The sequence below is a fragment of the Phalacrocorax carbo genome, chromosome 5 (genome assembly GCF_963921805.1).
Source record: "Phalacrocorax carbo chromosome 5, bPhaCar2.1, whole genome shotgun sequence".
NCBI classification, from domain to species: Eukaryota; Metazoa; Chordata; class Aves; order Suliformes; family Phalacrocoracidae; genus Phalacrocorax; species Phalacrocorax carbo.
In genome coordinates this window covers 2473773-2489071 of record NC_087517.1, presented here as the reverse complement: position 1 = coordinate 2489071, position 15299 = coordinate 2473773, and the positions used below count along the sequence as shown (strand labels likewise).

The window sequence follows — 15299 nt, the reverse complement described above, 5'->3', positions numbered from 1 at the left end:
TATTTCATATTACACCCATATATGCCCTGATGTATTCACACATCCGTCACTCATACCCTCTCAGTGGCTTTACCATGAGATGGGATATACAGTGCACAGCTAAGTGCTAATGTTGTTCCACCTGGAGATGATGGTGGCGGATGTTGGGCAGCACTTGGTGCTACAGCCATGGCGGGGGGTGAACACCCTGGGTGCTTCCTGTTGCACTCACTTTTGCTCACCATTTGGAAATCCCGCACCTACTGGTCATCAAAAAAAACCCTCTAGAAATGGCTGTGGGGCTACACATTCCACAGCGTGACCAGGGACCCGCCTAGTGGATGAGGGAAAGGCTGTGGATGTGTCTGCCTGGACTTTAGCAACGCCTTTGACACCGTCTCCCACAGCATCCTCCTAGAGAAGCTGGCAGCTCATGGCTTGGACAGGTGTACTCTTCGCTGTGTAAAAACTGGCTGGATGGGCGAGCCCAGAGAGTTGTGGTGGTGGAGCTAAACCCAGCTGGCGGCCGGCCACAAGCGGTGTTCCCCAGGGCTCAGTGTTGGGGCCAGCTCTGGATGAGGGGATCAAGTGCACCCTCAGTCAGTTTGCAGATGACACCGAGTTGGGCGGGAGTGTTGATCTGCTGGAAGGCAGGAAGGCTCTGCAGAGGGACCGGGACAGGCTGGATCGATGGGCTGAGGCCAGTTGTGTGAGGTTTAACAAGGCCAAGCGCTGGGTCCTGCCCTTGGGTCACACCAGCCCCAGGCAACGCTCCAGGCCCGGGGCAGAGGGGCTGGGAAGTGCCCGGCGGAGAAGGCCCTGGGGGTGCTGGCTGACAGCCGGCTGGGCATGAGCCAGCAGTGCCCGGGTGGCCAAGGAGGCCACCAGCCCCCGGGCTTGTGTCAGCACTGGTGTGGCCAGCAGGGGCCGGGCAGGGATGGGGCCCCTGTGCTCGGCCCTGAGGAGGCCCCACCTCGAATGCTGGGCTCAGGTTTGGGCCCCTCGGGACAAGAAGGCCCTTGAGGGGCTGGAGCGTGTCCAGAGAAGGGCAGCGGGGCTGGGGCAGGGTCTGGAGCACAAGTGTGCTGCGGGTGGCTGGGGGGGCTGGGGGGGTTTAGCCTGGAGAAGAGGGGTCTGAGGGGAGCCCTTCTCGCTCTCTGCAGCTGCCTGAGAGGGGCTGGAGTGAGGGGGGGGCTGGTCTCTGCTCCCAAGTCACCAGTGACAGGGCGAGAGGGAACGGCCTCAAGCTGCGTCAGGGGAGGTTTAGGTTGGATATGAGGGAAAATGTCTTCCCTGCCAGAGCGGTCAGGCCCTGGCACAGGCTGCCCAGAGAGGTGGGGGAGTCACCGTCCCTGCGGGTGCTCAAAAACACTGTAGAGGTGGCACTTGGGGACATGGTTTAGGAAGCATGGTGGTGTTGGGTTGGTGGTTGGACTTGATGATCCTAGAGGTCTTTTCCAACCTTAATGATTCTATAATTCTACGACCCACAATATCGGGCCCTAAGGGATTCCGGGTTTACACAGGCAGGTTCCCGTGGAGCCGGAGCTCCCGCGTGCCCGCCGAGCAGCCCCTTGCCCAGCCACAGACACACGGTCAGCGCTGATGGGCTCCACCGCCGCGGACTCGCCGGCGCCGGCACCGCCTGAGGCGAGACACAGACCAATCAGCGGCGGGGGGGCGGAGCCCGCCGGGGGGCGGTGCCCGCCGGGCGCGGGAAGGTATCCATCGCTCCGCGCTCCGCCCGCGCGGAGAAAACGTGTGGTGCCGCTCGATGTTCTCCGGCTCGACCGCCGGCCCCGCCTCTCCCGCCTTCCTATTGGCTGGGCCGGCGCAGCCCGGTCCCGCGCGCCGCCGGTCCCGCGCTCCGCCATCTTGCCGCGGGAGAGGTGCGCCGGGAGGAGCGGCGGCAGGGCCGGGGCTGGCGGCGCTGGGCTGCGCAGGGCGCCCGGCCCCGCCTCACCATGACCGCTCCCGCCGCCCACTCCAGCCTGCGGCCTCTGCTGGAGACGCTGGAGGACACCGCCGCCCCGCCGGGAGACCTCATCGACGCTCACCTCACGATCGTGAAGTGAGTGCGGGCCGCCGCCGCCTCCTCCTCACCGGGCGTGAGGGGAGCGGGGAGGGCCGCGCCGTCTGAGGGGACGGCGGCCGCCCTCGCCCCGCGTGGCTCCCCGCCGCCCTGCGGCCGGCGGCGGTGTGCGGGCCCGGGCCGGGGGAGCGAGCCGCGGGAGCTGCCGGGGCGGAGCAGGGAGGGAAGTGGGGCGGCGGGGGGGGGGAGCTGCAGGGCCCGGGGCTGCGTGGGCGCCGGCTGGAGACCGCGGGAAGCGGTGGGCGCCGGGAGGGAGGGAGGGAAGGCGGGAGGAGGGCGCCTTTGTAGTGCCCGCTCCTCCGAGAGCCTCCCTTCTGCATTTCCTGGGGAAACTGCGGGGGTGGGCGAAGGAATGTCGAGAAGTAACTTTTTTTCCTCCTGAAAGAAGACCTGCAACTTCCCAACTGTATGGTTAGAGAGGTTAGGGGTTTGGGTGGTTGTGGGGTTATGGAATCATCCTGTCTTACTTGCATTTCTTTGTGGAAGGTGATTCTTAACCATTAAGTGCTGCTTTTACCTGAATCTTTCGAATTTATTAGCATATGCAATGGCGTTGTCAAACCAGAACCTCCCTGGACTGCGGGGGCTGCTTTCTAGACCTGCCTTTGAGGAATGTGCTTTTTAAGCTCATGTATTTCTGTGGAAAGTTTATCTAACTTTTAGCAGCAATTTAAAGTTTGCATATTCACTTTAAATGTAGTTACAAAAGTTGACAAAATTGAAAGTCCTTAATGGTTTTTTTGTGCTTCTTAAGCACAAAATGGGTCACTAGTCTCTTCTCTCTGCCAGTATATTGGGACGTGTGTACTTTGTAACACTATTTTACTGACATGTCAGACTATCTGGTGACTGGCATTTTTGCTCTTTACCTTCTTCGTTGTTGTGTTTTAGCTCTCTAAGGAAAGAAGTGGTTCGGTATTAACTAACTGTGTGTTAGATGTTTAAAGTTATGTCAGTTATAACATGTTTAACCCGTGAATATTGCTTGTTTTCCCTTCTGCTCCCTAAAGTCGCTTGACGGGTGAGGATGGCAAAGATTTCACTGCAGATGTCAAAAAACACTTTCCTCAACTTTGCAAAGTGTTTAAGGTATGTCTTTTCCATTCAATTTTCTGTGCTTCAGTGAACAAAGATATGTTTAGGTGGTCAAGGCCAGTGGCCATTGTAAGACTTGAGTCTGATTTCAAGCTAGTGACACAGCAGTAAGGGTTTTTGGCAAAATAGATCTTTCACGTTATTAGAAATTACTGCAGAAAAAACAAAATACAGGGTCTTGGATGTGTTCAGGCTGTGGTATGCAGTCAAATCTGATCTGCCAGGCAGAAAAGATAATGTGTTCTATCTGCCTTTAGAAACAGTTCAGGGAATTTGGAATATGCAGTAAATGCCAAAATATTTTGGAAAATTAACGTAAAGACTGTTCTTAGCCATCTTTTTTCCCCTCTGTTTTAGGTGTTTAAAAACAACTGCAGAGTCAAGTGATAATATGTAACAAGCGAAGAAGTAAAAACTTTGGATGTTTAGAACTTACTGCAGTAAAGATGTCTAAATTACAGAGAACAAAAATGTCTTCAGAACCTCAAATAGTTTTGTTAATTTGGAGCGCATGAAATCGGGAAGGGTTTTCTACATGGATGCATTTTTTTCATCAAGTGTTTGCTTTTGTCAGCTCTCACTTCATTGAGCAGAAGTGTTGGTATTAAGACAATACTTCACAGCTCCTTCTGTAAACTGAGGCTTTATGTACTTTTTTTTCAGGCACACATTTCTAGTCAAAACCTGGAGCTAAATAATGCAGCATTACAAGCGTTAGGATTCTGCGTTTTTAATCCAAAGAATACATCTGAATTATCTGGTAAGCAGCCTTCAGCGTGGATGCTGGTAATGTGTGTGTATACATCAGGGTTCTTTATTTCGTTGTTAGAATATACTTCAATTTTGACAAAGTTTACAGTTTGCAAGTGGTGCAGTGATTTTGTCTCTAGTGTGAGCAGCGTGATCAGTTCACTCATTCCATCTTGTACACAAAAACCTGGAATTCTTTTTCATGCTGTTATGCTAATACTGTGTTACTAACTTCTAGTCTCATTAAAGGCTTTGGGAGCAGTTAGGTACTGGAATTAGTTTTGTGGAATTACTAATCAAAAAAAGATGTCCAGGTGGAAAAAGAATGAAGAGCGTTTGTTTTTATTTGTAAAATTTGGGTATCCCTATCCAAAGTCTTACAGCCTGCATTCCTAGAAAGTGCTAAATCACTTTAAGAACAGGTCTTGCTACTGAGAACTTGAGCCTGTGCACTAGGACTGAACAAAATCATGTGTGTGGACGTGCAGGGAGCATTTTTTCTTGTGATTGCTGTTCTGTTTATTGAAATTGATTATTTGCCTCATTTATGCTACTCACTTTCCAGCACACTCTGCTTTCCTATTACTCAGATTTTTAGCCTGATTTCCTATGGCAATGAGGAATCCATAATAATGGCTGTGTGGTCCCTCTTTAACTTTTTTTTAGCCAGTTGATAAATTAGTTGATTTTGTTAGAGAATGTCAGGCTTCAGGAAATAATTAAGTCCTGGAAACAGTGGAGAGTTAAGAGAGGACAAAAAGCGTATGTACTCTTGATTGAGGAAGGAATGTGTGTGAGTTTATGCTTCTCCGATAGTGAGGTTATTTACCCGCAAAGCCCAAATTTGTAAGAAGTCAGGCTTTATTAGTTTTGAGTTTTAAAGGAATATATGATTTCTCCATCCGTCTTCTTAGCTGCATTTAAGTCCTTATGTTAGCCTTATTCTATTTTGTGTAATGAGCTTGCTGTTACCTCAGTTACCACTTTACTGCCCTCTTTAATAGTAAAGCCTCTTGAAGACCCTAGAATGAATTTATACGTGTCAGTATAGCAGTGACTTGACCAAAGTGCTGCTAAATTAATTTGAAATCCAAGAAGATTTGAATAATTAAGTATTTAATTTTTAGCTCTAGCGTTTTTAGGTAAATTTGTCTTCTAGCTTTGTTTTCCTGGTTTCTTATAAAGGATAGGTACACTAGGTTAATGGTATCTATATGAATACATTCTGAGCCTTTTTTTGCTAGCTTATTTTGAGAGACATTTCAAAAAATTGCCAAAAAGTAATGTTTAAGACATGAAATTATGACCATTGGGACTTATAGTTGAATGAATCTTTAATAATGTTAACTGAGCAAAATGACCTGAAACTTGCTAAGAAGCTGACTAGAATGGCATGAAGAGAATCTGAGTGCTGCGTGTTCTGCTTTCAGCCACTGAAATACGAGGTTTGCTTTCCATGGTGAACAGTGTTGCTGTAAAAACTTCAGACAAAAACGCTCGCACTCGGGCACTTTGGGTGATCTCTAAGCAGGCATTTCCTTCTGAAATTGTTAAAAAGGAGGTAAGTTTCTTCACTTTTTCTTTTGTGTTGCCTGATTTCCTAGGGAGATGAGGCTTGTGCAATCTATTGGTCACTCTCAACTCAGTAGCTTTTGAATCTAAAGGTCATTTTCCATTAAATTTGATGCCCAAATATAGGACCTAAATTTTGGAAAAATTGTAAGGGAGAAAAGAGCTAACAAATTACTCCTTCTCTTGAATGAGAAGCTGCTGAGTAAGCAGTTCTACTAGATGCCAGTGCAGCAGCACAGGGGAAAAATGTTGTGAATACTCCAGTTTGGTTAGAGCCCTAACCCTAAAACTAGACCCAGCATAATCCAAATACGGGACGCAGTCCTGGGAAACAAAATTTCATAATTCCAGCTCCTCATGGAAATAATTGTATTTAGCTGCTCGCTCTAATGTTCTCTTATTTCCTCAGGTGTCCAATATTATTTCTACCCTGGAAACAATACTTAGTAAAGGAGATGTACAGTCTATGGTCGTTGAATATGAAGCACTAAATGTTGTTATACGGTATGTGCACTGTGATAGTAAAGTGTTAAAATAGGTGCTTTTTTTTTTTTGAAAAAGGTTGAAAGAAATTTTTTGAATGCTCTTTGAATCTTTCAATATGTTTAAGACTGTTCTCTCAGTGTTTGGTATTACAGTCACTAGAACAGGGTGAAATCGTGTGAGCTATCATCTCTGCTTCTGTCTCTCTCCCAGTGGTTCTCCTGAACTGCTTCTTTTGCAAAATATTCTTTTAGTGATAATGTAGCAACCAATTCTGACACAAAGGTAGTCAATATTTAGATAAACTGTCATTGCTTTCATTTTTAATGGCTTATTAGGAATTATTTCTAAAGTCTCATGTGCGCTTCACAAGTTACATTCTACGTTCTCATTTTCAGACCCTACCTGGTTGAGATTCTCAGCCCATTATATGGAGTTGTATTTAAAAATGTCTCCCTGGTGCTTTACAAATTTTACTGCTGTGTTTCTTGTAACACTGCTGAGGCTACTGTTTAAATCCAAAGGTGACTTTTTAGGACCAACACCAACAAGAGTGCGTTGTTTTGGTCACTAGAATAGTAAAATTTTATCTTTACTTAGTATTAATTTAATTTCTTTATCAGTAAATATATTGAGCTTGTACCTTTACTACATGGATGAGTAGTACTGCATGAATGAGCAAAGAGCTTCTGGAGAAACTCAAGTGGAAGAAGGAGGTTCACAGTATGTAGAAAAAGGGACTGGCCACGTGGGAGGAACATAGGAATGTTGTCAGGGCGTGCAGAGAAGCGACGAGGAAGGCCAAGGCCCACTTAGAATTAAATCTGGCAGTGCATGTCAAAGATAACAAGAAGGGCTTCTTTAAATACATCAACAGTAAAAGGAAGACTGGGGATACAGTGGGCCTATGGCTGAACAAGGAAGGGGTCCTGGTGACACAGGATGCAGAGAAGGTGGAGCTACTGAATGCCTTCTTTGCCTCAGTCTTTACTGCTAAGGCTGGCCCTCAGGCATCCCAGCCCCCACAGGAGAGAGGAGAAATTGGGACAAAGGAAGACTTACCATCTTTTGAGAAAGACCGGGTCAGAGATCACCTATGCAAACTGGATCCTCGCAAATCTATGGGATGTACCCGCAAGTGCTGAGGGAGCTGGTGCATGTTCTTGCTGAGCCACTCTCCATCGTCTTTGAAAGGTCGTGGAGGACAGGAGAGGTGCCCGAGGACTGGAGGACAGCAAATGTCACTCCCATCTTCAAAAAGGGCAAGAAGGAGGACCTGGGGAATGACAGGCCAGTCAGCCTCACCTTCATCCCTGGAAAGGTGGTGGAGCAGTTCAGCCTGGAGGCCATCTCCAGGCATGTAGAGGACAAGAAGGTTATCAGAAGTAGTCAGCATGGATTCACCATGGGGAGATCATACTTGACCAACCTGATAGCCTTCTCTGATGGCGTTACTGGCTGGGTCGACAAAGGGAGTGGATGTTGTCTATCTTGACTTCAGTAAGGCATTCGACACTGTCTCCCATAGCATCCTCACAGGCAAGCTAAGGAAGTGTGGGTTGGATGAGGGGACAGTGAGGTGGACAGAGAATTGGCTCAATAACACAACTCAGAGGGTTGTGATCAATGGGGCAGAGTCTGGCTGGAGGCCTGTCACTAGCGGTGTTCCCCAGGGGGCTGTGCTGGGTCCTGACCTGTTCTACATATCCATCAGTGACCTGGACGATGGGACAGAACATCCCCTCAGCAAGTTCGCTGGTGATCCCAAGCTGGGAGGAGCGGCTGATACACCAGAAGCTGTGCTGGCATCCAGTGAGACCTGGCCAGGCTGGAGAGCTGGGCCCAGGGGAACCTCAGGGAATTCAACAAGAGCCAGTGCCGAGTCCTGCCCCTGGGGAGGAACAACCCCCCGCACCAGCACAGGCTGGGGGGGACCTGCTGGAGAGCGGCTCTGCTGAGAAGGACCTGGGAGTGCTGGTGGACAACGAGCTGACCATGAGCCAACAACATGCCCTTGGGGCCAAGAAGGCCAACAATATTCTGGGCTGCATGAAAAGGAGTGTGGCCAGCAGGGCGAGGGAGGTTCTCCTCCCCCTCTGCTCTGCCCCAGTGAGGCCACACCTGCAGTGCTGCGTCCAGTTCTGGGCCCCCCAGTTTAAGAAGGATGTGGAACTACTGGAGCAAGGCCAGCGCAGAGCTGCCCAGGTGATCAGGGGCTGGAGCATCTCCCTTGTGAGGAAAGGCTGAGACCTGGGCTTGTTCAGCCTGGAGAAGAGAAGGCTGAGGGGGGATCTCATCAATGCTTATAAATATCTGAAGGGTGGGTGTTAGGAGGATGGGGCGGGCTCTTTTCAGTGGTGCCCAACGCCAGGCCAAGGGGCCACGGGCACAAGCTGGGACACGGGAAGTTCCCCCTGAACATGAGGACAAACCCCTTCCCTGTGCGGGTGCCAGAGCAGGGGCACAGGCTGCCCAGAGAGGCTGTGGGGTCCCTTCCCTGGAGACATTCACCCCCCGCCTGGACGCGGCCCTGTGCCCCTGCTCTGGGGGTGCCTGCTCACGCAGGGGGTGGGATGGGGTGAGCTCCAGGGGGCCCTCCCAACCCCCACCATTCTGGGATTCTGTGATTTAAATATTCTCTTTTTGCATCTGGTTTGAACTGCAAATTTGTTTTAAAGTGAAATAGTTAAAGTGGTGATTTGCTTATTTTATCTCATTTTAATACACCAGCCTTCTGTAGTGGAGAAGTTGGATATTATAATTTACTTAGTATTTAGCAACTTCTTGCATTTGGCTAATTGTACACTAATTCCTTGTCTGCAGATTTGAGATTCAGTAGACAATTGTTTCTGGAAAATCGTATGTTTTACTAAATGGTTTCTTTAAATTATTTTTATATAGATATAAAATAATTTTATATGTGGTTATGAAAAATAATGTAGTTATTCTTAAGAGCGAGAGTTGTACCTGAAAATAAACAGGTACTGGGCCGTCAGCCAGCTGATCGATGGCAGCAGTAAGACAATGCTCTTGTTCAGAAGTCAGGCTGCTGACAGATGTAATGGAAAAACCTGGTATTAAGGAGTACTTGTCCTCTGGCTTTAATAAAATTATTTGAAAGGCAGCAGTGTTCCTTAGTACAGCAAACCAAACCCTTCGTAAGCTGTAGCGATGGGGCTTTGACATCCTTGTGCCAAAGAGGACACTAGCAAAACTCTAGGAGTTGGAGACAAGCTGGTTCCTACCGGCCGGTTTGAATATGTGCCTGGCACTCCCATTCCTGAGAGTCTCGTTGGCTTCTGTGTGGGATGGTGTAAGCATGGAACTGTTTGTCGTGCTGTGCTCTAACAGCTCGGTCGGTAAGGAGGGGTAAGATAAGAACGCTTGACCGGGCAAATGGACATTGTGTCTCTAAAAAGTCATGCTGCGTCAGGGCTTGAGCCATATTTCAAATGCAGGCATACATTGTTTTCAACATAATGACTGCTGGAGTTGGGCTGGGCTGCGACAAACACGCAAGGGACGGTTAATATGCAAGCTTTGTACTTGGTCACTGGTCAGGAAGCGACGCTATGCTCCTTTCAGGTTCTCGAATCAGCTTGGTTGCCCTAAAAGTTGTGATAGAATAGAAAGGACAACTGTAAATGTCAGTGAGTAGTATGTCTGCTGGAGATTTATAATACCTATACTTGTTTTTGGCATCTAGCTTAATGGAGCAAGCTCCAACCCAGATGGGAGAAGAGGCTGTGAGGTGGGCAAAACTGATCATTCCTCTGGTCGTCCATTCAGCTCATAAGGTGCAGTTACGAGGTGCCACTGCTCTGGAGATGGGCATGCCGCTGCTCCTCCAGAAACAGCAGGAGGTGGCAGCTGTCACTGAGCACCTAATGACCACAGTAAGTGGAAATTCTGTGCCTTTTTTCTGGAGATGACAGGAATAATAATCATTGGTTGGGGGATTTTTACTTTTATTTACAGTCTAGATAGTAGCATCAAAATGCTGCCTTATAGTAAAATAATGTAATAGCAATTTAAATATAGGACCACTGTGAAAGAAAAATTAAGCTTCTGACAAGACTCATTCATCAGGAAAATAACTTACTGTTTTTAAATGACCTTTAAGCACTTGTATTGCTAGCATTAACTCACCACCGTCACTAAACTTAAACGTAGTGGAAGGCTGCAATTATATTCCCTCCCACCCCAAGCTAAACAAGCCTAGCTCTTCTATTGTGAACTCTGTCCCCTGACCATCTTAGTGGTGACCCTTTGCTGGATTCACTCCAGTTTGCTAGTAGCTCTGGTATTTCGGTGCCCAGAGTTTGGTACAGTGTTCCAGGGATGGGTACCAAGTAGAGGAGTCAGGTCTCTAGGCCCTTCTTGTGCTTTTGCTGGCGCAGTCCGATACGCAGGAGCGCATCCCTGACTTAACATTAAAATCCTTGTCCCCACCTCTTTTTCTGCAGTGCTGTTATGTAGCCCGTGAGTCCTCAGTGGGTAGCAGTACCTGGGGTTTGTCTGCCTTCGAATTCTGTGAGGCTTCTGTCAGTCCATTTTTCAAGCTTATAACGATTTCTGTGAATGGTGGCCCTGTCCTCCAGCGTATCAGCCAATGCTTCCCCCCGTCATCGATTGCGTTAAACCTTATCAGCCCTTGTCGACCCTTTGCAAATGGCACACGTGAGCTGGGCTCTGACCTGCTAACCGCCAACCTTTGAGCCCAACATCCAGCCACACAGCTTGTAACCTCACTAACTAGTTTGGTCTCCCCACTTGGGCTACAAGGATGCGAGAGGAGACTATGTCAAAAGCCTTGCTAAAGCTAGAGTGGCAAACCTCTGCTTCACTCCCTGCATCTGCAAAACCAGGTGTTTCCTCACAGAACTCAGACTGGAAGAGCAGGTTTTACTCATGGTAAAACGATGCTGGCTGTTTGTAAGCACCTTGTTCTTCCGTGTGCCTAGAAATGGCTTCCATGGGAATTTGCTCCACAATTTTTCCTGGCGTGGCAGTGAGATTGGCTAGCTTGTAATTCCCCAGATTCTATCTTGTGCATTTTTTTGTTTGTTGTTTAGGTTTTGTTTTGGTGTTGGGTTTTTTTTTATGGGGGGAAGTTGGCATAAAATTTGTCTTGCCCTACCCCATCACTGGGGATCTCTACCAATTGCAGTGACCTCTCAAGAAATAATTGTGTGGCCTTGTTGTGTCATCGGCCTTCTTCAGCATCAAACCCTGTAGAGTTTGATAGATTTGTGTACATCAGCTTTATTTAAGCAGTCCCCAACTCGTTGCTTGTCTGCCACGGGTAGTGTCTGTGTGACCAGCAACAGAGGTAACGGGAGACAGACTGTTGTGGCTTAACCGGGCAGGCGGATAAACACCACGCAGCCACTCGCTCACGCCCCGGCGCCAGTGGGATGAGGAGAGAATTGCCAAGGGCAAAAGTAAGAGAACTCATGGATTGAGACAAGAACAGTTTGATAATAAGAAGGAGAATATTGTGATGGAAAGGAGAACAAGAGAGACAGAAGCAAAACCCAAGGAGAAAAAACAAGTGATGCAACTGCCCACCGCCCACTGACCAATGCCCTGCCAGTCCCCCAGCAGCAATCGCTGCTCCCCCTGGTCCGGCCAACTGCCCCCCAGTTGATATACTGGGCGTGACATCATATGAGATGGAATATCTCTTTTGCCAGTTTGGATCGGCTGTCCTGTCTGTGCCCCCTCCCCTCCCGCTTCTTGTGCACCCAGCAGATCACGAGAGGCTGGAAAAGTCCTTGACTAGTATAGGCACTACTTAGCAACAAGTGAAAACACCAGTGGGTTGGATTTAGGATGAGAATAATGTTGATAAAACACAGCACTGCACCAGCTACAAGAAAGAAAGTTAACTCTATCCTGGCTAAAACCAGGAGGCAGATGTTGGAGGCCTGAGAGTAAAGACAGAGGCAAGAAAGGCATTACATACCTTGGCGTTCTCCATGTCTGTTAAGATTCCCCGCGCTGTTCAGCAGCAGCTGCCTTGGTCTTTTTGATGAGGCTTTTCATGTTCCCCTTCACTTCCAGAGCTGTAGGCTTATTCATCTTGCCTTATTCACTGCTGAAGTTAAGTATGTTTACAAAAACAAAACAACCCCAAACAAGGTGGTTATCAGAGTCACAGTGTGTTTTGACTTGAGAGTTAGAGGTACTACAAGTATTTAAGGAAATGGATTTTGACTTGTTGGTTGCCATTATCAGAATAATTGAAACAAACTCTAAACTTCAGCTAGGGAGGTGACTGGGTGGTGGCAACATTCAGTCGATTTGCCAGCAAATGCTATGTGGTACGGAATTAAATCCTTCTGATCTACAAACAGCATAGTTCCAGGGTGGTTGTGTCTCCAGACATTGGTATGAGTATGTAGTTTTTAAAATACTTTGAATGTATTTCTTGTAGAAATTATGTTTCTTTCTGTCTGCAGAAAATAATTTCAGAGCTTCAGAAATTGTTTTCTACAAAAAATGAGACTTACGTGTTAAAATTATGGCCGCTGTTTGTCAAATTGCTTGGAAAGGTAAGCAGAAAAGCAGTTAAGTTTTACAATCATGAATCTTTAGGGGAGGAATTTTTGACAACATAAGTATCTTAATTCTGAACTTCTTTTATCTTCAGACTCTGCATCGTAGTGGCAGTTTTATCAACTCATTGCTGCAACTGGAGGAACTTGGATTTCGTAGTGGCTCACCAGTGGTAAAGAAAATAGCCTTCATTGCATGGAAGAGTCTAATAGATAATTTTGCTCTAAATCCAGGTAGATTAAAAAAAAAAGTTAACCTGAACTGTTTTGACTGCTGTCACTTCATGTAACTGCAAGAGAATGTTCTGTCTAATCGTGGTCAATACTCTGGTGCATACCACTGGATATCCACATTGTACGTCTGTGGTATATACGCAGCGGTATATACTGTGTGTATATACATAAGTAAAATTCAAGTTGTGGGGTGTTTTGGTGTGTTTTTTTTAAGGAAAGTGACAGTTTGGTCAGTAATTTTATCTTAATTTTTCTGCTGGGAGAAATGAATAGAATAAAATTAACAAACCCTTGCTGTGTAATGCTTTAATTGATCCAAACAGCAATGACATAGAGAATGAAACATTCTTTAGTTTTTATTTGGGACTGTGTGGATTAATTGGGGAAGAGCAGTGCTGCAGGATTCTAGAGGTGTTTAAAAAAAGTTGCTTTAAAGGTATAACTGAGACCTGAACAAGTCTTTTAAGTCCAACCTGCGTCAAAACACACAATATTTAACTTGATTGTGTGTCCTGAAGAGAAGCTAAATGTGGGCACTTCTTAGTTTAGCTGAATTTAACTTAAATCTTCACTTTAATTTGTTTCTTACCTGGTCGTTTGTTCTGATCATGGTTTCCCATAAATTAACAAAGCACTTGATTCTGTCGGAAGATAAAATCCATGGCCCGATGGGCGTTCGCTGTGTGTGTTGTGGCATGGCTGATACGGGTCGCGTGCTGCAGAAGCAGCCTCTGTCAGCAGTTCCTTGTGAGTTGCAGGTGGGCAGGTTCTGATGCTGCTGAGCTGGCTGGAAGTTGTTCTCTTCTTTGAGCACTTGCATAGGCTTGAGCAAACTTCTGTCCAGACGTGCTGTAGCTACTTCTGCTTCAGTGGTAAATGGTCGTTAGTGGCCTCAGAACATTGTATTTAAGATCATTCATACTCATCCAATGTTAATGCACATATATTCAGTGTTTGGTTTTTCTAACACAGCAAGCAAGAGTCAGTTTCCCTCTGTGTATGTTGGTATTCAGTAGGTTTCATTTCCATCTTGGTATTGGTGAGAAATACTTGCCATTTCCAGGGTTGTTCTAGACAACAGTTAGAGCAGTGAAATAGTCGGAAAGGTTGGTGCGTTTACGATGTATTTTAGTCTTGCAAATTGTCATTAATAGAATTTTAAGCTGAAATATGTTGGGGAAAAACCTTTTCTGTTGTCCTGTGATTTAATTATTTAATCGTGTTGCTTGAAGATATGCTTTTTTTTTGTCTTCAAGATATATTGTGCAGTGCTAAAAGGCTGAAACTGCTTATGCAGCCACTGAGCTCGATCCATGTGAGAACAGAGGCTTTGGCACTGACAAAACTGGAGGTCTGGTGGTACTTACTCATGAGGCTGGGACCTCAGCTGCCTGCCAACTTTGAACAGGTAACAGGAGGGAAGATAGTCATAGCGTACTCGCTTAGCTTCACACGCTTGACACAGGCGAAGTCCCCTCTTCGTTACCAAAACTTACCCTGTACCTGCTTTGTCCGTCTCTAGTTTATTGTTTTGTCTTAAGGAACAAAATCTGACTTGCACATTTGTGTGCTCTGTGTGTTATGTACAGCAGGAGCGCTTGGGACTATACGTGCAATCTTTTTACCGCTCCAAAAGACCTGAGAGCGTATCCGCATGTCGTGTGAGCATCTCGGCGGCAACCTCCAGTGAGCACACAACGATAGTAAACATAAGCACGGCATATAAGGGCTGCTTTGTCCTTCCACTGTGCAAGTGTGTGCTTCGGAAAGTCTGCCATAGGAAAACACACTGAAAAGATCACAAAATATTTCAAGATGCGTAGAGAGAAAAATGATCCGGGTGTTTCATTGCTACTCACATTATAGCTGGGATGAACATAATGTTAGCCTTCTGAATTTCGTGAAATTAAACTTTGGGAGTAAAGAAAAAATCTCCCTCTTTAGATAGAGTACAGTTGGATCATTCTAACATGAGGTTTTGTTTAATCTAGGCATTTCTAATTAATTTATCAGTATGCACATTTTATACAGCATCTTAAAAATATTGTTGCAAGTACCCAGAGAAACTCTGAAACACTGACGCTGTGAACAGCAGTGCAGCCTATGTGGTATTGGCAACACATGGATCTTTGTGGCCTGTATGTGCCTGTTTTCACTGAGGTTTGATATCTTCGCAGGTTTGTGTACCATTAATCCAAAGTACTTTAAGTCTGGATTCTGCTGCTGCATTGCAAGGAACTCCCTCGCGTTTACCAGCCAACCAAAGTTTAGCCTCGGCAACCCCTGCACAGAAATCAGGTATTGAAGTACAAACCTGTTTCCAACAGTTTTCTGGGTGGAGACAATAATCTGTTCTATTTCACATCTTTATGCATTTTCATTTGCAATGTATTATTATTGAAGAGAGTAATTAATTTTTCTGCATGTTCCTTGGAGAGCTCAGAGGAAGTGATTTACATTGGGTAAAATTAGGCTGTTGTAGTCGGTATTTTGAGTTTACAAAATTGTGCTCATCAAATTGTGTCGAAGACCAG

The 15299-nt window shown here is 46.5% G+C and overlaps 1 protein-coding gene across 2 annotated transcripts in view; it reads left to right on the top strand.

Moving 5' to 3' along the window:
• Positions 1–1820: 1820 nt before the first annotated feature.
• RIF1 (replication timing regulatory factor 1) overlaps positions 1821–15299 on the top strand; it is a 37726-nt gene continuing 24247 nt past the window's right edge. Inside the window, exons 1-10 of one of the 2 annotated variants that reach the window (XM_064450947.1) lie at positions 1821–2050; positions 3082–3160; positions 3830–3926; positions 5347–5477; positions 5898–5992; positions 9678–9867; positions 12436–12528; positions 12627–12765; positions 14022–14173; positions 14943–15063. In XM_064450947.1, the coding sequence (XP_064307017.1) occupies positions 1944–2050; positions 3082–3160; positions 3830–3926; positions 5347–5477; positions 5898–5992; positions 9678–9867; positions 12436–12528; positions 12627–12765; positions 14022–14173; positions 14943–15063 (1204 nt within the window). In that variant the 5' untranslated portion in view covers positions 1821–1943. The remainder of the gene's footprint in view (positions 2051–3081; positions 3161–3829; positions 3927–5346; positions 5478–5897; positions 5993–9677; positions 9868–12435; positions 12529–12626; positions 12766–14021; positions 14174–14942; positions 15064–15299) is intronic. The other variant, XM_064450946.1, reaches the window with a different exon arrangement.